Consider the following 25257-nt stretch of genomic DNA (forward strand, 5'->3'; position numbering starts at 1 on the left):
CCCTGCTCAACCTTGCCATGACTGGAGGGAGAACCAATGCCTGGGCCTTTCTACAAGAGTTGGAATGTAGGAAGGGATCCCTGTACCTTCCACAGCTTGGTCTGGAAGCTGTCCAGACTACAGTAAGGATTATGGATCTTTCTGATTGTCTAAAAAAAAGCCCTTTAGACATAGATCTGCAAGTGGAAGAGGACAGATAGTGCCATACCCCTGAGGAATGAGCAAGGCTGGCCTGGGGAGGCCTGAGTACCTAACTCCCTTCTGCAGTATGCATGCTGCAGGGTAGCAGGGGTAGTGGCATGTCAGTGTATTTGGGGGGAATGCTCACCCGCTGTTGCTGTGCCTTCTGGATGGTGGTGATCTGCTGTGCTACCACTGAGAGCACCTCGATGTCAATGCGATTGAACTCGTCGAAGCAGGCCCAGGCCCCAGCACTAAGTGAGGCCAGAATATTGGGTGGGGCACATGTGCTTAGAACCCACCTGGCACCTCTCTCTCAGGGTTCCTCTTATTCTGCTTGTGTGGGAAGCCCTGGGTGGTAATTCTCATCAACTTGGGCACCCTCAGTGTCCACTGGACTGAGTGACTCTTGTCACTCATATCTTGTCCCCTCCACCATCCTTTGAGGTTCTTGGGCAGTGCTCCGCCACCTAGCCCTCCCTTGAGGAAGAGCTCAGCCTTCTCCCCCTGCCCTGCACCACCCTCACAACCAGCCTTACCTGGCCAGGCCCTTGAAGAACTTGCCCATGGCCATGAAATCAAGCTGGTCAGAGCAGTTGAACACAACTGTCTGTATGGCCAAGGCCTTTCCCAGGTCTTTAGTGGTCTCTGTTTTCCCTGTGCCAGCTGGGCCAGCTGGGGCACCCCCAAACTTGAGATGTAGGGCTCCAGTGAGGGTCAGATAGCACCTATGGGAGTGAGGGGAAGTAAGCACAGGACACATATATCCCAGTGCTCCTATTTTTTTTAAGGGTTTCCACATCCCTAGGGAGCCTCTTATAGACAGAGGGCTTTTATTTCTTCCCATCTTCTCAGTTCCCAGGTATGCCAGGCCTGGTTGCCAGGTCAGGATTGGAATTCATGGCTACCCATTCAGTCATACCTGCCTCACCTCTCAGCCCTACAGAGCTTTGTTTAGTACTCACTGGACTGGCCAACTTGTGGCTAATCACTTCTTTCATGGGGTGGGAGATAGGAAAACTGCAATTTGAGGCTATTCCAGGCAAAAAGAAATTAATGAGGCCCTATCCCAAAGAAAAAACTGAAGTAAGGCTGCTTATGCCTGAAATCTAAGCTACACAGGAAACAAAGATAGGAGGATCATATCCTAAGACTAGCCTGCACAAAAGCATAAGACCCTATCTTAAAAATAACTTAAAACAGGCTCAACTATGACTCAAGTGGTAGAATACTTGCCTACAAGTCCAAGGCCCAAAGTTCAAAATCCCAGTACTACCAAAAAGCAAACAAGCAAAAAATATAGATGGGGAGGAAAACCCTCACCTGTCAGTGAGGGGTGTGATCACCAACCGCCCACTGTTGCCTAGGTACTCATAGCCATAGATGAACTCAGCATTCACAGCACGAATGTACAGATCATTGTTTGTCCAGTAGTACCTGGAAATACAGAAAGATGGGTTCCTGGCCCCAAGACAACTGGCAACAAGGCAAATTTGTAGTCAGAAGAGTTCTTTGTGGGAACTGAGGGCCCTGAAGCACCCTTGCCCAGACTTGAGGGCAGGTACCAACCTGTTGTTAACCAATGGGTCTACTCCTTCCCTGATGGTCTTGGGATGCCCCCATCTGCCCTCACCTGAGCTGTGAGATCCATTCAAAGTCATTCACGCTGACCACTTCCTCCTTGATCAGCTTTCTCACTACATCCTTGGCATGGACCTCAATAACAATCAGTGCCGAAAGTACTGCCCGCTGCATGCGGGATAGCTTACCCCGTACCAGGGCCACCAGATCACTGAGCTGCAAGAGTAGAAAGATCTCTGTCAGAGATCTAGGATCTAGGTTCCCCCTCTTTTGCACAGAGGGTGAGCTTCTCTCTATCCTGGGTGCTTCTGATGGTAGGAGAGGGGAGGGGAGGAGAGCAGGAAGTAAATAGAAGAGGCACATGTATACCATTTGTCACTGTAGTGTGCAGTACCAACTAAACCTTTGGGGCTGGGTGGTAGACTTGGTGAGGAACTGAATGCTGAAGTGTGGTGAAAAACCAGGGCACAGAGCAAGGACAGCCCATGGGATGGCATCGTAGGGACCCAGGCTTCTGCTGGTAGCTATTGTTAGACACTAATGTCAGGGGGTTCTAATCTGCTCTTCGGACCCAACCCCAGGCCTCTTCCAGAAAAGAATTGTAGGAAAAATTTCTGGGGAATTGTGGATATAGGAAGCAGTGACCGTTTTCACTCCCACCTGCTGGGAGAGCTGGGGAAACAGCTTTGTGCTGAGAGTGCTGGATTCTAGAGCTTCAGACACTTCCATGGTCCAAAAGGTTTGGCAGCCAGCAATGGTCACTTGGCCTGGCCAGTTGAGAACCCACTCGGTCCTGGGCATCTGGGAAGATAACATGGGAAGGTTGACCCAAACTACTGCCATCTGACCCTTCTTTCCTTGAACATTGCCTGTTCTCTGGCCTTGCAGACACTGGGCTGGAAAGCTCATTCTGCCAGTCAGTCCCCCAGAAGCCATTAAGCTTCTTGAAGGTGGCAGAATCAACATTTCCTCCACAGATGAGATGTTGGAATAGGTGAGTCAGAGCCTAGGATAAGGGAGCACACAGTCCTGGGTTCAGATCTTGGCTCTGTCTCTGAAAATCACATGTCCTACAGCAGAATACAAACCCTGTATCCCCACTGTGGGTGGATGGTCTGAGAGGAATTTAGATGAGGTGAAGTACTTACAATTTTTTGTTTTCTTTGGTTTCATTTTTGTGCTTATACTGGGGTTTAAACTCAGGACGTAGGCATTGTCCCTTAGCTTTTTTTGTTCAAGGCTAATGCTCTACCACTTGAGCTACATTTCTATTTCTTGCTTTTTGGTGGTTAATTAGAGATAACAGTATCAGAGATACTGCTGCCCAGGAAATCTTGAGCTTTGAACAATGATCTCAGATCTCAGCCTCCTGAGTAACTAGGATTATAGGCATAAACCAGCGGTGCCCAGTTGCTAATTTCTTTTGGAACATTGTAAGTGATTGTGATGATTAGGAACAAGTCTCTTTCCAGAATGTGGGTGTGGAAAAGGAAGTTTTGGAGTTGCTGTGTGAGCCCTCAGAGACTTCACAGTAACTGAGAGCATGGTCAGGGCTATGGCCTGAGGAGGAGGTGGCAGAAGAGAAGACAGAGACACTTTGGAGGGAGCCAGATGGAGGGCTAGGTAGGAAGGCCAAGTCGGATGTGGCATGCTCACTGTGGGGTAGGCCAGGATGGCCCGCTCAATGAAGTCTCGCACACTGGCCTTCATGCTGCGTTCTACCTCCAGCAGCCAATCTTCCACATTGCTGGAGGGGTAGATGGAGAAGGAGAGCTTTACCTCCTCACCCTCTGAGGAGTACATGTGTGTGATCTCCAAGTCCTCCTGGAATAGCAGCTGTGGGCAATGGAAGGCAAGAGCTGGTTACCTCGGGTGTGCTAGAAGGCCTGCCCTCAGCCACAGACTGACCTGGCCAGTGCCCCCACCCCCTTTAAGAACAGAGCTTTGCAGTGGTGAGTCTGGAGGGCCCCCAGTGTCTGCTTTGACTAGGTCATCCTGGGCTGTAGGAGGGGAGGATGTGAGTGTATTTCCCCAGCTGTGGCCTGGGCTAGGTGCTTGGGGAAGGAGACTAGGTCTGTCCTGAACAGGCTTATATGGTCTCCTTTGTGGATAAGGAGAGAAACAAGGAAGATCACAAATCTAGCCTCACTGGTTTCTCCACCCAGTCAACATCTCAGTGTTCTGGGTGGAATTAGGAACCTAGGGCCTCCATCCCTGAGCAGGGGCCGGGAGAGGTCCCAAATCACAGTGTCATCACATCCCCTTTAAGAGGACTTGGTGCAAGGGCAGAGACGTCCCCCTGGGGCATGCCCCAGTGCTCATGGCCCTAAGCCCCAAATCCCAGCTACCCACACGGGCAATGTTCTCGAAGCACTTGCGCAGGTGGGGCTGCACGGCTGTGGGGTCCTTTGTCTGGGACAAGATCTCTAGCAGTTCATCATCTGACAGGAAGTAGAATCTGCCAGGGGAGAACAGAAGTGAGAGACTGGACCTAGAAGGCTCCCAGGTCCTGGCAGGCACAGTATGGACATCTTGCACTCTAGAGACAGACGGTGACAGAGCGGGCATGGCCAGTGGCACCCACCTGGGGAAGGCACTGCGCTTGGTCTCTAGGTACTCGCTTAGTCCCTTCTGCACCAGGTCCAGCAGCTTGTTACAGTCCCGCAGGCTGTCTAACAGCCTCTGATCAGAACACACATTGATCACCTATAGAGCCCAAGTGGGGAGACAAAGTGTGAATGCGAGTATGGTCCAGCTGGGAGGTTATCAGGTAGGCTCACCAGTGACCATTCATACCAGCCAGAAACTGTCAGTGGGTCCTGAGAAAGAAGGGGCAGGAAAATTGTGCCTGAGCCAGGGACTTCCTCTATGCTTCTATCAGTATTGCCAACTCCACGGGGGAGAGGGGGAAGGGGGGGATCTATGGTGAAAAACAATGAGAGTGAAAAAAGGCTAAGGAGTCTGTTTCTGTGGCAGGACTTTTCAGGGCTTCCAAGATAATAATGTAGACTTTGGCTCTCCAAGAGTAAAACTATCAACCGTTGTACTTCACAGCATATTTGGGACTGATGAGCCACTCCCAAGAGCACAGGTCACAACCAAAGTCTTAAACTTGTTCTCAAGTCCTTGTTTAAGGAGGAAAAAGACAAGGAGGCTCCTAACAACATGACCAGAGCCCTCGGGACCCATCTCCCCTCTCAGCTTCATGGAACTTGCCTCTCGGTTCTCATAAGCATTCTTCATGATCTTCCTCCAGATTCGTTCCATGGTTTGGTAACGCTTGCTCTCCACAGGCAGCTGCCGGGTGATGTCCTCAGATCTGAAGATGGGCTCCAGGTACAGCCAGGACCGCTGGCAATTCAGCCACTCCTCCAAAACCTCCTAGGATGGGTAGGACAGGAATGGACTGTCCAGCCCAAGGCCCAATATGGATTGAACTCAGAGCTGACTAAGCAGGCCTCTACCACCTGAGCCATGCCTCTATCCCAAACTTGGGGGGTTTTGTTTTGTAGTTTTGATCATACTGGGATTTGAACTCAAGGTCTCATGCTTGCTAGGCTCTGTATGTGTTCTAAAGCTGAGCTATACTTTCAGCTAAGGAAAGCTTCTAGATGGTGCTGACAATATGGAACTTTGTTCCCCATTGGGAACAGAGAGGTGGAGGGATGCCTGTCCTCTAGGGAAATTCCACGACCCCATAGGATATGGAAGCCTCCAAAACACCAGGGCTGCTACATTTCCCTGTGAGAGGCCATGCCCAAACCAGCACACCTTGGAGTTGACTGAGCAAAGTTACCCAGTTTATGGGAAACCAAATCAATCTCCTCTCCTGGGAGGATTCTTGGGTCTATGACTCCAAATTCTTTGAGGCTCATTAGAACTTGAGTTTGAGGTCCCTGAATACTCTCTGCAACATTAGTATTAAATGAACCACTTCCTCTTTGTGCCTCCCAATTCCCCACTCAGACTCTCTTATCTTTTCTCATTAGTGCAGATTCATTCATTTACTCATTTCTTCCTCATGGGATTGGGGCCAGGCCTAGATAGGCACCAGGAAGAAAGTGCATGACTCTTACCCTTGAGGAGTCCACATTCCATTAAAGGGCCCATTCTACCCCTGATCACCAATGGCCTAGCATGGTGCCCTTAGTATTGGTACTGGGCTTGTGCTGAGTGTTCAAAGAGATGGGAGGTGGGGCTAAAATTTCAGGTGCAGAAGGCAGCATGAGAAAAGGAGGGAAGTCCAGGGACAATGCTGATCAGTACAGGCATCTCTAGCTGGCCCAGGGAACATACAGATAAGCCCTGCTCACACAGCTTCTAGCTTTCACTTGAGATCTCTGAACAGCTCCTAGGAAGGCCCTGAGGAAGGGACTATAAAGACATACCTCCAGGCACTGGTGCTGTAATCCCTTTCCTGGGGGAAATCCCAGGAATCCAAATAAGATGAGGACAAAGGGCTCAGTAGAGGGTGGGAAAGGTTTTGAGGAGACTGGGGCCCATTCAGTCTATACAAATAAGTTCCAATACTGAAGGCCTTTAGGAGGTCTACTGGCAATCACATTTTTTAGACTTATCCCTAACTGCTTCTTTTACTAGCTAACTCACAGATGACCAGCACCATCCATCCCAGTCATCTTATGAACAGAGTGCTTCAGAGATCCAAGAGCTACCTGAGAATGGGAAGGCATTCTACAAAAGACCAAGATCCTTTAGGGTGGGTGGAGGGAATGAAAGGACTAGAAGGGGAAGGCTCACCTGGGTCAGCTTCAGTTTGGTCTCCCAGGAGTTGATGCGTTGCTCAAAGGGCTTCTTGTAGGGTGAGAAGGACATGCTCTGGGTCATAACAATATGGTCATCAAGCAGCTGTGAGGCCTCATCTGGACTCTTGAGGATATAGGTTTCTGTCTCCTTGTAGGGCAGCACATTGAACAGAACGGTTGACCACTCTTTCTCCATCTTGTCTAGTGCCTGAGGTGGGAGATAGGTATCAAGACTAGGTCTTGGGAAATAGGCACATGTTGTGTTATCTGACCAGCAATGAGCAGGGGGAAAATAAATCTTGCCTGGCCATGACCTTCACGTGGGCCATTATGGTAAATACTCTTAGCAAGTGTGGTCAACAAGTCCCCCATGGACCCCTGTCTCAATTTAGGACTGACTCATTCTATGCATATAAGCTTGTTGAACACACATGTTGGGCTGTAACTAAGGTGCTAGAGGAATGTGGATGTGTCACCTTGGCCCCTGCAGAACCTTCCTAGGCTTTAATACACTCACCTGCTTTTTTATTTATTTACTTTATTTTAATCTATCTACTTATTTATCAGTGCTGGGAATTAAACCCAGGACCTCACACATAGCAGGCAAGTCCTCTGAACAATACTACTGGTCTCTGTACTCATCTGTTAAATGAGGATAATGCTATCAGATCTTTCCTATAGTTCTGAGAGGAGTAACTGAGGACAAATGGCAATGAAACCAAGCACTTTATATACATTATTAACACACTTAGTGGAATGTCTCTCCCCCTGGACACGATGACCTCAGAGATGGAGCCAGTACTGTTATCTTTCCAAGTGGCTATCATTTGCAAGGGTTAGTGGCCAAGTTGTCCAGCAGTGCCTGGGTGGGGTGGAATAGGTCTACAGATGGCTACCCACCTGCTCAATGGCATACTCCTTGCCAGCCACCTCAGCCACCTTGCTGATGCTCTCGATATGGTCCTGCAGGTTCATCTCAAGGCAGCGGGAAAAAGTCAGGTTGGCCTTGGGCCGGACATTGATATTGATCTGGTTGGATAGTACCTCCCAGTGCCGGTTCCTCATGCCAGGGTTGCGTAGGCCCTGGATCAGTGGGATATATGGCTTGAACTCCTCAATGCGGGCTCGAATGTCTAAGGCCACATCCTGGCAAGCTGCCGAGTAGAGTAGGTAGATATGAGAAGAGGCCAGCATAGGCAGGAAAGGAGGGAATAGGTTAGCTTGGCCATCTACCTTGGATGTCCCTGAACTGCTTCACGCATTTGTGCATGGTTTTGAAGGACTCGATAACGTTCTTTTCCAGCTGCTCTGCATCAATGGCTGACAAGGGGTCATTCATCCAGCTCTCAGACCAGCGCAGCCAATCAGAGGCTGTGGTCCAGAGGTCCAGGTAGGGCTGGAAATCCTTCACCATTTTTGAGAGCTTGTCATACTGCAGAGCAGAAGGCAAGGCTGAGCTCTCTCCCTGATACTCCTACTTGGGTCAGATCCTCCATCCTTGATCTGGGCCATTTTCCTTGCTCCTTTCCCCTGGACCCAGGCATGACCTCCCTCTTCCTGCCTCATTTAGGCTCTAGCTTCTGAACTTTTCAGTAAGGCCTAGGCTGACCCTCACAGGACTGTTAACTGGTTCTATTGGTCTTCCTGTGGATTCCAGGTAGGGTATCTCTACTCTGCAGCCCACTCAGTCTTGGTCCTGACAAGCCAGACAGCCCCCTGGCTCAGCAGTTGGGCTCTGATGTGGCTGCAGACCCAAGCTGCTTCCTCAAGCCCTGGGTAATTGGAGAGCAAGGGGCCCATGGGAGGCCTACATTGGTGATGGGAAGGCCAAAGATGCGCTCGCGGTTGTTGTAGAGTGTTGCCAGCTGCTGGCAATCCTTCAGTTGTTTCTTGACTCGCCGAACCTCATTGGCAATCTCATGTGCTCGTGTAATGTCCACATGGGTAGAGAAGCCAGCTACCACCAGCTGTAAGCCAAAGGGTACGCATCAGATGTCCCTCAGTCCCACTGTGCCCATGCATTCTCATTTACATCCAGGGAACTCAAGTTGATGTTCACAGGGCATCAGCTTCTCCCACCTGTGAGGGGACTTCGTTTTGAAGTGAGCAGGTTGCTAGCTCATCATAAGCAGGCTGATCATCCCAGGGTGACATGGCAAGGTTGAGGGAGACTCAGTGCCATGAACACTGTGCCCATTGCTCACCAGGACACCAAGGATACAACAGAAGAGTTAGGGTCTTCTAATGTATTTTTCTAGGGCTTGCTGCCTTTCTCTTTGGCCTTTCTGTTCATTCTTTCAGCCATTTATTCATTCATCCATCCACACATTGACATAGCACAACCTAAATGCAGGATTCAAGGCTAGGCATATGTGTATGATGGGGAACAGGTTCTGGCCCAAAGCCCCCAGCCAAGCCCCACCTGCAGTGCTTCCAGCTTTTCCTGGAAGTTGTTTTGATCCATGATCTGGATTTTGTGGAATTTTTCCTCCTCCTCCATGTGCTGCTGCCGCACTGTCTCTAACTGCCCAAGGATCTTACCAGGCCAGTTGCTGGCAGCCCATCTAGCAGGGATGAGGGTTAGAATCAGAAGAAATGCCACAGTTGGAATGATGGGAGTAGAATAGCCAGACAGGGACTAATCTACCCCCATTCTACCAGGCACCTGGGTCCAGCACCTAGGCAGAAGAAGTATGAAGGGGACAGGGAAAGCTGGGTAGCTGACATTAGCTGGGACTGAGCAAATGGGAAGTCCAAGTAGCCACTGCCACTATCCCTGAAGCAACTTTTGCCCTGATCTCTGGGAGCCACAGTGTACCCAATGCAAAGACAGGGGCAATGAGTGGAATGACACAAAGTTTATTCTTGTGCCTCACCTCAGATGGGTAAAAGCAACAGTCGCTAGCTTGCAATATCCATGGTGACCAACAAGAAGCACAAGACTGGCTTCCTTCATCGGACCAACCCTGTCTTCCTGGCCAGGGTATTTCAGCTGGCCCAGGATTCCAACCCTGGGGAGGTTCTTCCTGAGCACCAGAATGCCTGCTAGGCTGGTGTTTTGGGTTTTCAAGTAAGGACTTCATAGTCTTGAAGTCTCCCTCATCTGTGATGCAGGGTAGGATGAGGGTTTTCTTGTGCTCCAGGGACTGCCCACCAGATTAGCTTTTCCCTCACTATTCCTAAATCTAAGGTAAGTGCATGCGTGCGTGCGTGTGTGCGTGCGTGCGTGCGTGTGTGTGTGTGTGTGTATGTGTGTGTGTGTGTGTGTGTGTGTGTGAAGCCACTGATAGGAAAGGAAGCAATTGGCTCCCTAGGCTAAGAGGATTTTACTCAAAATGATTTTTTAAAAAAATCCTATTGGCTACCTGGCTCTGCCTGGTGCCCTGGCCCCTGTCAGGAGCCATGACATCTAGCATCTTGCCAGTGCATTTCTGGTGATTACATAGCCTGTGGTTGATAGGACATTTGACAGCCACTTTGGCTTAGCACTTTTCCTCTCACTTCCTACAGACTAACCCCTGCCCAGTACTTTTACTTACTTGTCATTGAAGTCTTCAGTACTGAGGTTGTAAAAAAACTCATCCATGACCTGGTAGTTATCCATAACTTTCACGATCCGCTCCTGTATGGGCAGGAGGTATTGAGAGCTGGGCTAGAGGAGGGGTGATAGGGACCAGGCTCTCCTAAGGTGCAGGGTACTAGAAAAGGAACTGTTTTTGTTTTTGTTTTTCAGAATGCACAGGTTTCAGGCAGGGAAGAATGTATGGAGTAGAAAGCCAACAATAGGCTCAGGGCTGCAAGGCCATAACCACCGCATTTCCAGTTTCCATTCTCTTGACCCATGCTTTCAACCCTCCTGACCAACCAGAAGTCTGCAGTACCCAACCAGAAGTCCTCAAACTCCATCTGTCCTTTGGGTATCTATCTTACCTCCACATGCTTCCACACCCCTAGATCCCCATGTATCACCTGACTTCTAGGCTCCTAGACATTTCCCTACCTCTTCAGTACCCTTGAACCTGCCTCACCTCCAGCATTCCAAGCTTCTCAGGGATGCCCTTCATCCAGTCCCGCAGCTCAGCCAGCTCCTCAATGCTGTTGGGCTTCTCGTAAATCTTGCGGCTGATGCTTCGAAATGACTCACAGATCTGTCAGTGGAAAGAATGTTCTAGAGAGGGCTGTGAGCCACCCCCCTCACCCCCCTCCTCGCTTTCCTTCCTTTGGGCCTGTTTCTTCTTCAAGGTCCTCAGTGCCTTTCAAGAGGTAACTAACTGTACTATCCTGACACAATTAAAAGGGCTTTCCAAGAGATGCATCCTGAGTTGCTGAGGTGTCTCATGGGACCTTTGACAACAACAAATGCATGAGGGTAGTGGCATCTAGGGCTTTCTACCCTCCCAGCCTCCTCTGGCCCCACCAATGCACTCAGGACTTCTGAAGCCAGCACTTAAACACTGTTGGCTTTGTAAATCAGTTTTATCTTGGGGCTTTGTGAGGGCTTCTCAGGATCCTAGGGAAAGAGGCAGTAACTTCCTAATGGGAAGTCATATAAGAACCAAGGCAGGGTGACTTCCAGTTCTTTCCATTGGCCTGGGTATCTGCAGGCATCCTCAATTTTGACTTGGGAATCTCCCACAAGTGGATATGTACCATGTGTGCAAAAGTGATTTGATGTAGCTGTGGTCACTGGGGCCAGATGTGTGAGAGCTTACACTTTCCACTTCACTGTGTAGGTTCTTGGCCAGGATGTCCAGCATAGAAGTGGCCAGGGATTTGCGCTTCTTAGAGAGACTCTGCTTGACGTTGTCGATGTTGATATAGAAGGGCCCAATGACAATGCTGCTGGGCAGTGAGCTGTCCAAGATTTCCTTCTCTTTTAAGTGGGTGAGCACCACTTCCCGCACTTCCTCAGCTGTGGGGGCACGTGTCTGGTAGTCCCTGAGGATGGTGCACACACAAGAAGTGGGGTGGGTGGGGATGCACACATACAGCTACATTCAGACTTGCACACACACACACACACACACATACACACACACACACACACACGTGTGTGTACATACTTAAGGAAGACAGACACATCATTGTTGCTTAGCTCCAGGTACTTTCTGTACTCCTTGGCATAGGCCTGCAGTGGGATCATGGCCTTGCGTATGGCATTGGCAATGACAGCCCGCAGTTCCTCCACCAATGGCTCATGAAGCCCCACAGACTCCAGCAGGGGATCGCCACTGATGAAGATGTCTTCCATTACAAGCTATGAAGGAAGAGATGGGGAGGGTAGAGCTGGTGGTAAGGATATCCTTCAAGGCAAGCAAAGGAGTATGGTCAAAACCTGGGGTGGATGGCAGTATAGCCAAGCAGTGTAGCCAGAATGGTGTAGAAGTGGGAGAAGGTCTGGCAATTGTGTGTTATAGAAAAGGGCCATAGATAAATGCAAGGCTGAAAGTTACTGTGGAACCCACTGAGGGATAATGCTCTTTGCCTGACCTGTCTCTCTTCACAGTGCTAAGGAAAGCAGTAGAGGGGCAATCATGTCGCTGATGGATATGATGGACCAGCAAGAGGTCATTGGCATTGGTGTTGTGGAGGCTCTTGGGCCTGGAGAGTGAATTGTGTTTAGTGGAATATATACATACATATATATATATATATATATATATATATATATATATGTACATATATATATGACCAGTGGATACTAGTTATGTGTGGGAATTGGCCTGTGTCTGCTTTTGAGGTGAATGGAGTGGCAAGAGCTGTGTGGGATCAAGGGGACAGAATGTGGGACAGATGTACATAGCTGTGATAGATTAGTCTAGCAAGTTCGGGGTTAAACTGCTGCTCTAACACTTAGCAGTTCTGTGATCTAAGCTAACAGTTAAACTTTTCCAAGTTACAGAGAGAGTGTTAATAGTTTTCAATTCAGTTTATGGGGATGATTAAAGGATATATATGAGAATTATAGGGTTGAGGATACAGCCTGCCAAGTGGGAAGAGGCCATGATACAGTTTAATGGCTTTGAGGTTTGTGGCAGTTTCCCTAAGGCTTCAGAGCCAAAATCCACTAGCAGCCACTTGGGCCAGGCCACTCAAGCTATATACCTTCTCCAGCTGGGGTACTGCATGTGTGGCCAGAATGCCCTTGTTGAAGAGGCTGAGCAGAGATGTCTCAAACTGCTCCAGAGGTGTGCTGTAGTGCACCCCTGAGTTGTCCAGCACCAGGTCCACGATGAACAGGGGGTTTTTCCGGGGCCTGAGGAGCAAGAGCTGGGCTGAATATGGGTGGGACCTGAAGAGGACCCTCTGTCCTTCCTGTCAGCACTGTAGCCCTTAATCTTCTCCATGCATATTTACTTCCTGTTTCTTCCCAGAGAAACTTCCAAGTTACCAGAGAGGAAGACCCAGACCAGCCAAACAAATTCCTTTTCTCCTTCTTTGTTCCCAGAGATCCCCAAGCACCACAGAAAAGGAGGAACTCACCCCATCCTGAAGTCATCAGGCAGGTTGGCTAGGCCCTAGGTACTTGTAACTTTACTCTTTCCCTGGGAGCCCATCCTCCTTGGCTTCAGATGTCCACTATTCCTCTCAGACTCCAGCCTGAAACCTATTGATGGCTTCTGGCTCGATCAGAACACACCAGCCAGCAGATCCCTGAAGCCTTTCCTGATTTGGACTGGTCCCTATGTCCTTTTCTCCTTCCTGAACAGTCCTCGTCTTGCTACCTGTGCTTCCTTAGCTGCTTTAAATGCTCCTCCCTCCCAACACCTGGTGTCTCTACTGGTTGGGCCCTCTACCTACTGGCCTGCATGTGCCGGGTGTTGGCTCAGCTACTACTCCTCTCTGACCCTCTGCCAAGGGTCCATACTGAGTGATAATTTGCATTCCCTAGCAAAATCAGCAACTGTCTAGTCTCCTAATGAGAATGGAAACTATATATCTGGTTCCTCTAGAATCATGTCTACTTCATAGAAAGTGCTTAAAGAATATTTCTCAGTTGAGTAACTCAAAGACGACAGTGAATGGGGATCACAAGAACACAAGTGGTTGCTGGTGGGACACTGTCCAGCAGCTTATGTACAGCCAGGTTCTCCTGGTAGTCAAGGACCTACTGTACCAAATTTAGCCATTAGGGCCTGCCGGATAAGGAGCAGCTGACCCTGTCTAGCAGGGCCCACCTGTAGGGGCTGTTTATGAAGTCTTCACCCCAGACCATGTCATCGGGGCAATCGAGTACGTTGTAGCAGGTATCACTGATGAACTGTGAGAAGCTGGTCAGTGAGTCCTGCACCAAGAAGCGTAGCGTGTCCTGAAGCATGTACTTGATCAGCTCCATCAGCTTGCGCAGCTTTGACATGAGGTACACCTCCCAGTTGGTCTCGTACAGGTTGTACCAGCCTTTGCTCATGTCACGCAGGCTGCTGCGCATGGCTACTTTTAGGGTGCTGATCCAGCTGTCCTTGAGGAACATCTGTACCTGGAGTGGCCACAGGGGTCATCACAAAGCCACCTGAGTTTTTCCCAGCCATAACTGATACACTTGAGACTCTCTACATGAGGGTACTGAAGTGGCTTCAGGACTCATCTGACTGGATGAGTCCCAGCTTACTGCCAAGCCCCCCAACTAACACCCTCATGTGACCTCCCTCTGCCAAGACTTAGAGCTGCTTTCAGGGCTTCGTGGTGCAGAAGCAGGGCTTCTCCTCCAGCTTTGGGAAAAAGACAGAGATGAGAAAGAAGCAGAAGTATGACAGGATGAAACTGAGCAGTGAGGCATAGGAATGAAAAACAGAGAATGGACAAAAGAGGCTGCCTTCCATCTCTTTTGCACCCTGACCCTCAGGTTGATACCGCTCAGGGGTGGGGTTCCTGCTCCCTTTGCTAGAACAAGGGCAACTAGGGCTGGGATAGAGTGTCTGGGAAGGGAGCCTACCTTGCTTTCCTTTGCCCTGTTAGATGAACCATACCCTTGGTTTCACTCCAAGCTCTAAAAAGGCCTATGAAAGAAGCTAGAGCTCGTTCTTTAGTGGCCAACCAACCCTTTTGAGAAGGCCCTGGCCTATGCCTGCTGGTTCCAAGGGCCTGTATATACTACTCTTCTGCTCTGATGCCCAAGTACCTGGGAGAAGGTCTGTGACTCGATTTGCTCAAACTCCTCCAGGCGGCTGAACTTGGAGAGGCTTGAATGGAACAGGGACATGCTGGTCACCTTGTTGCACTCAGCCCGCACCTTGCTCAGGGCTATAATGACTTCTGGCCGTGTGAGCAAGGACACAAAGGTGAAGTCCTCCTTCTGTTCCCGGAAGGGGTACTTGGGGAAACTCACCAATCCTACAGGGGTGGAAACCAAGAGCCTGTGTCAGGTAAGCCTGGGATACACCAGGAGTCAGGATGTGTCTACAGGTTGTTTGAGACTCCTGCTTCCTTGCCAAAAGAGGCAATCTCATTCCTAGACCTCCTCTTTCCTCATAGTATGCCAAAGTGGCCCCAAGCCATAGTGAACTGCCTGCTCCGGAATTTCCTCCAGGGCTCACTGGTTGAAGGCCACTTTTAGAAGTAGGTGGTAACTGTAGACTCTCAGTTGTCTCTTGCTGGTGCTATGCATGTGCACCCTGAGGCCTGTCTGACACCTGCCCATGGACACCCAAGGAAGGAAGATGTGAACACCAGGACCCCTCTGAACATTTTCTGTCCACACACCAGCCTGACTCCTAGGCACATCATACACGGGAAACAAGGTTAGTCTAAACTAGGGCAGTTGGGGATCCTGGGTCATGCCCAAGACTTGGTCTGCCATGTGTGCATGTGGCTGCAGCGATGCCATCTATACTCTTGCTATGGGAGGAAAGAAAGGGTATATGTCCTTGAAGCCTCTGTCATCTACTTCCAACCACTGATTCCCTGTTACGCATTTACCTGTGGCTTCCACATTACTCAGACTTGACTTTCCCTCCTTTCCTCCCTCCCTCCCTCCCTCTCTCCCTCACCTTCCTTCCCTCTTTTCCTTCCTCCTTCCTTCCCTTCCTTCCTTCCTTCCTTCCTTCCCTCCTTCCTTTCTCTCTCTTTTTCTTTCCTTTCTTTCTTTCTTTCTTTCTTTCTTTCTTTCTTTCTTTCTTTCTTTCTTTCTTTCTTTCTTTTTCTTTCTTTCTTTCTTTCTTTCTTTCTTTCCTCCCTCCCTCCCTCCTTTCTTTTCCTTCCTTCCTTCCTTCCTTCCTTCCTTCCTTTCTTTCTTTCTCTCTCTCTCTCTTTCTTTCTTTCTTTCTTTCTTTCTTTCTTTCTTTCTTTCTTTCTTTCTTTCTTTCTTTCTTTCTTTCTTTCTTTCTTTCTCTTTCTTCTGTGGGTTTGCACTCAAAGACTTCCCCTTGCTAGGCAAAGGGTTCTATCACTTAAGTCATATCCTATTCCTTTTGAGCTTTAGTTATTTTTTAAAAAATAGGATCTTGCATTTTTTTCTGGACCAGCCTCAGATTATGATCCTTCTACCTTTGCCTCCTGAACAGCTGAAAGTATAGGTACATGCCACCATATCTGGCTTGTTGGTTAAGATGAAGTCTTGCTAACTTTTTGCTTGGGCTGGCCTTGAAACACAATTCTTTTGATCTCTGTCTCTGAAGTAGCTGGAATTACAGGTGTGAACTATCATGTCTAGCCAGACTAGTACTTTTTAAGACCTTTTCTCCTGCTCCCCTGATTAAAAATCTCCTTGCAACCGGTAAAAGAAGAGTATAAATGCTGGAGACTGGTGGGTATAGGGAAGTGTTGGGCCTATAAGGATATCAATGGCAAGACAAGTATGTCTAGAGGAAGAGTGCTCTGGCCAGTTGGACAGCCATGAGTTCAAGATTCTTACCTTGCTCTGGCACCTTTTCCTCCTCCTTCTTGGGCAGGGTCACATAGGAGAACGTGTCAGGTTTGGAGGCAACTATTTGGTCAAAGTTGATCTTGTTCATGCTACGCTCATAGTCCAGGCTCACTTCTCTGGTGAGGTTGCTGAGATGCTCAAGGACTCTGCCCATGGAGAAAGAGAGACCAAGGTCCGGGGGGTCCTCTGTCACTGACTGGTACATGGGATTAGAACTTCTGCTCTGGATCCCTGGGTATATCCCAACCTGGCCCTGAGCCACATTGCATCATTTCCCAGAGTCTGTCCATTTAGCTTCCCACTTCTTCTTTTCCTAGTCCAGTTATAGTACTGTTGTTCTAGTACAGGGTCCCTTTACCCCATCCCCACTCCAATCCATGCCCTAAAAAGCTCAAATCTGATCACATCTCTTTTTTTGTCAATCATGGGGCTTTAACTCTGGGCCTGGGCGCTGTCCCTCAGCTCTTCAGCTCAAGGCTAGTGCTCTACCACTTGAGCCATAGCAGCACTTCTGGCTTTTTCTGCTTATGTGGTGCTGAGGAATCGAACCCAGGGCCTCATACATGCAAGGCAAGCGCTCTACCACTGATCCACCTTCCCAGCTCCCTGATCACATCTTTCTGCTTTAAAATCCCTGGTTCTTAGCTGAGTGTCAGTGGGTCTTTCCTATAATCCTAGCTACACAGGAGGCTGAGATCAGAGAATCAGGATTCACAGTCAGCCCAGGCAGAAAAGACTGTAAGACTCATCTCTAATCAATCACCAATAAGTTGGACACAGAGTTGTGGTTCAAGTAGTAGAGTGTGGTAGCCTTGAGCAAAAATAGCTGAGAAACAGTGACCAGACTCTATGTTCAAACCACCAGTACTGGCATGAGCATGCGTGTACACACACACACACACGGTTCTTAAAGCAGAGCGTGGCCTCTTCCTGTAATCTAAGAAGTTCTTTCCAATAAAGGCCACTACCCCTGTTTCCACTCAGCTTCTACCTCATGTGGTCCCTCTGAGTTCCTGGTGCACAGAATCCTCACTTACCCCAGAGCCTTTGCATTCCCTCTGGCAGCTATTCTTATCCATTCATCTCCCACTTCTTCCTGAACACCCCAGACCCCTGCCTTGAGATTTCTTTCTTTCTTTTTTTGGGGGGGGGATCCGGTCGTGGGGCCTGACCTCTGGGCCTGGGCACTGTCCCTCAGCTCTTCAGCTCAAGGCTAGCACTCTACCACTTGAGCCCTAGCACCACTTCCAGCTTATTTTTCTGCTTATGTGGTGCTGAGGAATCAAACCCAGGGCCTCATGCATGCAAGGCAAGCACTCTACCACTGAGCCACCTTCCCAGTCCCCTGCCTTGAGATTTCTGTCCTGAGCACATTTTAACTTCTCTGGATGAGGGTAGGCCCTATTTATAGTCCAAAAGTGTCTCCCCAAATATAATACTCCTGATACTGTCCATGTCTGCTCCCCTCTGGACAATGGGCACAGGGTGAGGACAGTGTGGAGGACTGGGTGCACAGCTCATGGTAACTTCTGCAATGCCTTGCACAGGACCTAGCATTCTATGAAATGCCAGCATGCAGGTGCTGAGTACATATATAAAGAATCAAAGAGAACCTATTTGTGGCTCAGACCCCATGTGGCCAGCATCAAGAGTCCAATGCAGGTGTCTGCATTGGCAGCCTCTGCCATCCAGGTGTCTCTGTTCTGGACCCAAGGGACTCTTCACCCAGTCTCTTGTTCATGAGGAACCTTCTATCTGGGTGTTTCTGCTTCCTCTTAGCAGGCTCCCCTCACGTGCTACTTTCCTCAAAAAGCCATCCCTGATTTCCACCTCCTGAGTCTGTGATTCAATGACCATTTTTCTTTTCCTTTCTTTTCTTTTCCTTCCTTCCTTCCTTCTTTCTTCCTTCCTTCTTTCTTCCTTCCTTCCTTCCTTTCCCTCCTTCCTTTCCCTCCTTCCTTCCTTCATTTCTGTTTGTGCCAGTCCTGGGGCTTGAATTCAGGGCTTTTTTTTAAAAGCTTTTTTAAAAGTCAAGGCTAACTCTCTACCACTTGAGCCACAGTTCCACTTCTGGCTTTACTGGTGATTCATTGGAGATAAGCGTCTCACAGACATTTCTGCCCAGGCTGGCTTTGAACCACAACCCTTGAATCTCAGCTTCCTGAGTAGCTAGGATTATAGACATGAGCCCCTGGTGCCCAGCTCAATAACCTTCTTTATCCTGCCTTCCCTAGTCAGCACATCTCAATTGGATATGGAGGCAGGTGGCATCGAGTATGAGAGTAGGACATGACAGTGTGGCCATCAGCAGTGACAAAGTGAGTATATGACTCAACCCTCTACACCTTGGGAAATGGGAGGTAACAGTACCTGCCTGGAAGGATGATGGTACTAATCCTGGGAGTTACTGAGCCCAGGGCCTGGTGTGCAGCAAGCTGTTAGAACATGAGGCACTGGCAACACCAGAAGCCAGTGGAAACCCTCAGAGAAGCCTTTACTCCCCCCATGGACCATTAGACACCTCACTGACAGCTGGCCCAGCCACACCTCCATCTTGCTATGGCCTCAACGCTTGGTTGCAGATGGGAAATAGATCTCATCAGCTACTTGGCTGTTTCCAATCCCTGCGAGTCAAGGAAGGCCCCAGAGTGGTGGGATGAGAGGCACAGTGAGCTGTACCTGCACCCTCACACTGCCCTGTGGCTCTGGGTTCTGTGGAAGATGCCTATCACTGAATTCCTGTGCTTTCATTTAGCCACTGTTTACGGGGGGCCTATCCTTGTTTACAAAGAGCTAGCAGCTTCCAGGAGGCACAAGGAGACTGTGGCACCATGATTAGGTCCAAGAGTGCATGACCCTCACATTTCACCCCTAAACCTAGGTTCTGACATCTCCAATTACCAGGCTGTAAGCGAGCTCACACTGGTATGTCATCTCTACTAGCACAAGCAGGCCCCTCAAAGCCATGTCATCCATCTTGTTAATCATTCATGCACTCATTTAGCACATATTTCCTGTGCCCTATGTGCTGGGCACTTTCCCCTATAAGACACTCCTAACAGTCCCTACACTTCGATGTCTCCCATTGTCAGTTATCCATTGATCTCACTCCTTTTAGTCACTGCTTCATCCTTTTTCCTGCCTTTATGGAGTAACCAGTGTTCTCTCTTCCTTTCTTCCCTTCTCTCTTCACCTACCTTCACTAAGACTATTCATAGGCCACTAATACCCTGACCAGGCATATTATACAGCCTGGTGGCCACTACCTTTATCCCTATCTTGCAGGATTCTCAGGGATCTGACTTGATGGAGGAATCCCTCCCGACATACACATACATGTATCACTTTCATCCTGCAGCTTCCTGGTCTTCCTCATCTCCTCAGTGCCCACAGTTGCCTTGTATCTATTGATCTCTTTCTGCAGGTGAGCTTATAACATGTTTACCTTTGCACCTAGTGATCCACTTGTAAGAATTTACCCCAAAGCTATACTATCATCAACACAAACATAAGTGTGAACAAGATTATTCCTTGCACTATCCATTGTTTGTAATTACACCTGGAAATGAATTAAATATAGGCTAATGGTTGCATAATCCATGAGCCATCCACATACAATAGATTAATATGCAGTTGTAAAAGGGAATGAGGGCCAAAACAATTCTAGGGGATAAAGACAATATGGGAGGGCTATCCATGCCGAACTTCAAACTCTACTACAGAGCTATAATAACAAAGACAGCATGGTACTGGCACAAAAACAGACCCGAAGACCAATGGAACAGAATAGAAGATCCAGAAATAAATCCACAGGCCTACAGCCAGCTGATATTCGACAAAGGAGCCAAAGACATACAATGGAAGAAACACAGCCTCTTCAACCGCTGGTGCTGGGAAAACTGGGCAGCCACATGCAGAAAACTAAAAGTGGACCCCAGCCTATCACCATGCACCAACATCAACTCAAAATGGATTAAAGACCTTAACATTAAACCTGAATCTCTGAAACTACTGCAGGACAGAGTAGGAGAGACACTTGAACTAATAGGCACAGGAAGGAACTTCCTGAACAGAGTCCCAGGGTCACAACAAATTGGAGAGAGACTCGACAAATGGGACTACCTTAAAATAAAAAGCTTCTGCACAGATAAAGCTATCGCAACCAAGCTAGAAAGACAACCAACTAATTGGGAAAAAATATTTACCAGCAATATATCAGACAAGGGGTTAACATCCTGTATATACAGGGAACTCAAGAAACTAATCCCTCCCAAACCCAACAAACCAATCACTAAATGGGCAAGGGAACTAAAGAGGGACTTCTCAAATGAAGAAATAAAAATGGCAAAGAAACACATGAGGAAATGTTCATCATCCCTGGTGGTGAAGGAAATGCAAATAAAGACAACCCTGAGATACCACCTTACCCCAGTCAGAATGTCCCACATCCACAAATCAGCCAACGACAAATGCTGGAGGGGATGTGGAGAACGAGGAACGCTATTACACTGCTGGTGGGAATGTACACTCATACAACCACTTTGGAAAGCAGTCTGGAGGGTCCTTAGAAAGCTAAAGATTGACCTCCCTTACGACCCAGTCATACCACTTCTAGGCATCTACCCTGAACAACAGGAACCAATATACAAGGACACGTGCACCTCCATGTTTATTGCAGCACTGTTCGCAATAGCTAGGATATGGAAACAACCTAGATGCCCCACCACAGATGAATGGATCCAAAAATTGTGGTATCTATACACAATGGAATACTATGCAGCCATTAGAAATGACAAAATAATGGCATTTGCAGGGAAATGGATGGAGCTAGAAGGAATCATGTTGAGCGAGGTAAGCCAAGAACGAAGAGACAAACAGTACATGGTCTTCCTGATAAGTGGATGATGAATCCAAAATGTTAGGAGATATGACAAAACTAACAGGACTTAAGAAACAAAGAACTCCCACTCATCTGGTTGAACCACTACTAAATATCCCCATGCTGCTGATCACATATATGGTATATAACATATGAGCACCGTTATATATTACAGACTGTGATAGACAATTTGCTCCAGGAAAGTTAGAATGAACTTGTGACTTTAAATGAGCATCATTATTCCACAATACTGTGAATTTCCGGAAATTAAGTAATCACTTAATCACAATCAAAAAAAAAAAAAAAAAAAGAACCTTGGGGAAGGGAGGGAGGGAGGGGATGGTAGGGGGAAAACAATGGAGGGGGTAACAATGTTCAAGAGGAAGTGGAAAAAAAAAAGGGAATGAGGGAAATTTCAATGATAGACATAGAAAAAATAGTTTGTGCATATGTTATATAGAATATGATAATGCAATGTCATAAAATAATAGTATCATATATTTAATAGATTATGTCATGGATTGTATATATTTCATAGATCTATCTTTTGTAAGAATATTAAGAAATGATTTGCCAATAGCAACATATATATATATATATTTTTTGCTTGAAGTAATTTCTAATATAAACTCTTTTTTCTACATTTTTCACATACACAAAGCATAATGAACAGTCTGATGCATTCTCACAACACAAATTTGACTTTGAAATCACAACCTAGTGAACAGTCAGAATGGAACTTAGACCCTCAAGTTCCCTTACACCTGACCTGGTCACACCCTAAGGAATAGCATCTAAATACTGTCCTGCCTAGCACCACAGATGAGTTTTGCCTCTTTGTAAATGAACAAGCATATGTAATGGAAAAATCTCAGCTTCTAAATTCCCCACTGAAAGGAACCAGGTCTTCTTGGAGAAAAAGCTGATTTCAGGACTGAATAAGAATATACAAGAAAAATAGAACTTCTTGCTATGCCAGAAAGTAAGGAAGAACTCAGATAACAATGACAACATGTTATAAAAAAAAAGATTAGCTTGAAGAGGTTCTCACTAGCCACACTTAAGCATCAAAATTTTTTAAAATGATACTAATATATTGCAATCCTTTCAACATAGTAATAATCCATGAGTCCATCTTGACAATAAGGACTCTGGAGATGAACAAGAAATTACTTGGGGTACCAAAAGCCACATAGAGTAGGCAAGACAGCCCCAAACAGATGAGACCCCACAAGAGCTACTTTATACTCCTGGTGACACTATTTCTCCAATGAAAGGGAGGCAGTGCATGGGGACTCACTGTGGCCCTTTGCGCATCCGTGGCGTGCTCATGGCCCACTGCTTGATCTTGTTCAGGCTCTGCTCACTGATGATCCGCTGGCCCTCGGAGGGCATACAGTCCACGTACAGATTGTACAGCAGCAGTGCCTCGGTGTTCTTGCGCAGGGCATTAGCCTCCACCACGCGTTGTGTGAATATGCGAGGGTCCTCAGCACAGAAGAGAAGTTGGATCCGTGGCACCCAGTACTGACAGAGCAGAAGGGGTGGCCTTCCTGGGGACCACGTGAGAAAGACAAGCGGACAAAGTCAGGCTCTTTGAGCTGAAGCACTGCCCTCTAGCCAGCTAGGTCACTGATGCACAGTGGCCTTTCCTTTCCCTTACTCTGAATCAAATGTGTGGAATGGGTATGATGACATTCTGTGCTCTGCTTACTGCACAGTGTGTCATGGATGGGAAAGTGCTTTTTAAACTGGAAAGAGCTATGCTCAGGTAAGGAGCTAACATAGGAGAGGTCACTAATGTCATACTCAGGGCAATTGTCACTAAGTGATGGGCTTCAGGATCTTTCCCATATCATGCTACCAGCTGTTTGGAGCTGACAGGACAAATATGGTCACTAGCCCATCTTGGAGTCTCTGAATCACTTGTCCTTCAGTTATTACTGGCTAGGGGACACACAGCCAGAGATTAAACTGAGGGAGGAATTCAGGCCTGTGTTGGTGGTGTCCTTGGTGGGGTTGGCCTCAGTCCAGCCATGGCTAACCTTAGCTGGGGGTTCTCATGGAGCAGAGGTGGAGCTCATACCTTTGGCAGTAATTCCTCCATTCAGGATGGGCATCCCCATCTCATCTCGAACCAATCCTTTCTCATCCGTTTTGTGTACCAGGTACAGCTTGTTTTCCTCATTATAGTCCAAGACACCAACCTCACGCCATTTGTAGTCTAGCTTCTGACTCTTGGGGTCCTCTAAAACGAGATGGTACCCCACCAATGTTCTCTGCCATGGGGGCCTCTGAGTGTGGGCAGAAGGTGCTAGGATGGGTCTCAGAAGCAACTTACCTGGCCTCTATCACACCAGAATGGCCCTTGGGTCCAGCAGAGCAAGGGTCCTGCTTCCTCCCAGCTAAGTTGGCCACTTTAAACCTCTGGCCATAAGAGGTTCAGAAGGACAAGTCCTCTCTACATAACCCCCACCAGGGCAGAGATACAGGCAATGTGGTAGGGACAGGATATGTGAAATCCCCATATAAGAAACTTGCTGAAGATCTCTCATTGGTAGTTGTCATTTATGAGTTAGACCACTTCAAGGTGACCAAGGTCAAGGAGAAAAGCTTCTGGACTCTTTTTATCAGAAGAAGGCATGTAGGGCAGGGTTCAAAGGCCACTGGGCAGGGCCTGTTTGGTCAGTATGGACCTCTTACCTACTCCTCAGCTGAACACTTTTCACCTCTTCTGGTGTGTGTGTGTGTGTGCATGCGTGTATGCGTGTGCGCATATGCGCGTGCATGCACATGTGCTGGTCCTAGGGCTTGAAATCAGGACCTGAGCATTGTCTCTGAGATTTTTTTGCTCAAGGCTATCACTCTACCACTTGAGGCAAAGCTCTACTTCTGGCTTTTTTGTCAGTCCTGGGACTTGAACTCGGGGCCTGGGTACTGTCCCCTTTATTTTCTCAAGGTTACCACTCTACCACTTAGCCACAGTGCCACTCTGGTTTTTTGGTTTATATGGTACTGAAAAATTGAACCCAGGGCTTCATGCATGTACTGGACCACTAAGCCACATTCCCAGCCTGTCTTCTTTTTTTGGGGGGGGGGTAGTTTATTACAGATAAATATCTCATGAGCTGGCACCAGTGGCTCATACCTATAATCCTAGCTATTCAAGAGGCTGAGATCTGAGAATTGTGGTTCCAAGCAAACTTAGGCAGAAAAATCCCCATGAGACTTTTATCTCCAATTAACTTCTTAAAACCAGAAGTGGTTCAAGTGGTAGAGTGCTAGCTTTGAGCACAAAGAGGCTCAGGACAGCACCCAGGCCCTGAGTTCAAGTGCCACAAGTGACCAAAAAGAAAAAAAAAAGAATATCTTGGAGTTTCCTGCCTGGGCTGACTTCAAATTGTGATTCTCAGATCTCAGCCTCCTGAGTAGCTAGGATTACAGGTGTGAGACACTGGTGCCCAGCCTTCTTCTTCTTTTATGTCCCTTATAATGCTTAGTTATACTGCTTTCTATTGACAGGTCACAGATGTGGACCTGGGCATAGAATAGAAACTGATACATAGTAGGTACTCAATAAATAATTGAAGAAAAATGATGCTTGTACATGGAACCCAGCACAGGAGACTTCAACATACAGTCATGTATGGCTTATATGTTGCAATGGGATCTTTCTAACTTTATGTCTGGGGTGGCCTCAAACCATAATCCTCTGGATTTTTTGTACCCTGAGTAGCTAGAATTACAGGTGTGATCCACTATGTCCAGAAACACTGTTTCTACACTCCTGATTCCCACCTGGGAGCTAGCCAACTAGACACACCATAGACATCATTTCTACTAAAAAGGCCTGGAGCAGACCACTCTTATTCCCTAAATGAGGGAAAAACCACTTCTGTCATCAAAACTTAGAACCCTGACCTTCCTGAGAAGTCTGTACAGAAACGTAGCCATGGTCATTCACCCTGGCACGGTTCCCAATTACAGGCAAC

At 47.9% G+C, this 25257-nt stretch overlaps 1 protein-coding gene across 1 annotated transcript in view; it reads right to left on the reverse strand.

Annotated features, from left to right (window-relative positions):
* Dnah1 (dynein axonemal heavy chain 1) overlaps positions 1–25257 on the reverse strand; it is a 77348-nt gene that overhangs the window by 35119 nt on the left and 16972 nt on the right. Inside the window, exons 8-31 of the mRNA XM_070018607.1 lie at positions 23352–23513; positions 22566–22818; positions 16375–16532; positions 14644–14855; positions 13703–14001; positions 12630–12780; positions 11588–11781; positions 11237–11462; positions 10553–10672; positions 10064–10146; positions 8947–9088; positions 8336–8491; positions 7758–7956; positions 7425–7678; positions 6520–6732; positions 4978–5142; positions 4346–4467; positions 4114–4219; positions 3418–3597; positions 2422–2562; positions 1814–1977; positions 1504–1617; positions 720–908; positions 329–434 (exon numbers count right to left, since the gene is read on the reverse strand). Coding sequence (XP_069874708.1) covers positions 329–434; positions 720–908; positions 1504–1617; positions 1814–1977; positions 2422–2562; positions 3418–3597; positions 4114–4219; positions 4346–4467; positions 4978–5142; positions 6520–6732; positions 7425–7678; positions 7758–7956; positions 8336–8491; positions 8947–9088; positions 10064–10146; positions 10553–10672; positions 11237–11462; positions 11588–11781; positions 12630–12780; positions 13703–14001; positions 14644–14855; positions 16375–16532; positions 22566–22818; positions 23352–23513 — 4109 coding nt within the window. The remainder of the gene's footprint in view (positions 1–328; positions 435–719; positions 909–1503; positions 1618–1813; positions 1978–2421; positions 2563–3417; positions 3598–4113; positions 4220–4345; positions 4468–4977; positions 5143–6519; positions 6733–7424; positions 7679–7757; positions 7957–8335; positions 8492–8946; positions 9089–10063; positions 10147–10552; positions 10673–11236; positions 11463–11587; positions 11782–12629; positions 12781–13702; positions 14002–14643; positions 14856–16374; positions 16533–22565; positions 22819–23351; positions 23514–25257) is intronic.

Source organism: Dipodomys merriami, unplaced genomic scaffold (genome assembly GCF_024711535.1).
Source record: "Dipodomys merriami isolate MVZ:Mamm:240054 unplaced genomic scaffold, mDipMer1.0.p SCAF_13, whole genome shotgun sequence".
NCBI lineage: Eukaryota > Metazoa > Chordata > Mammalia > Rodentia > Heteromyidae > Dipodomys > Dipodomys merriami.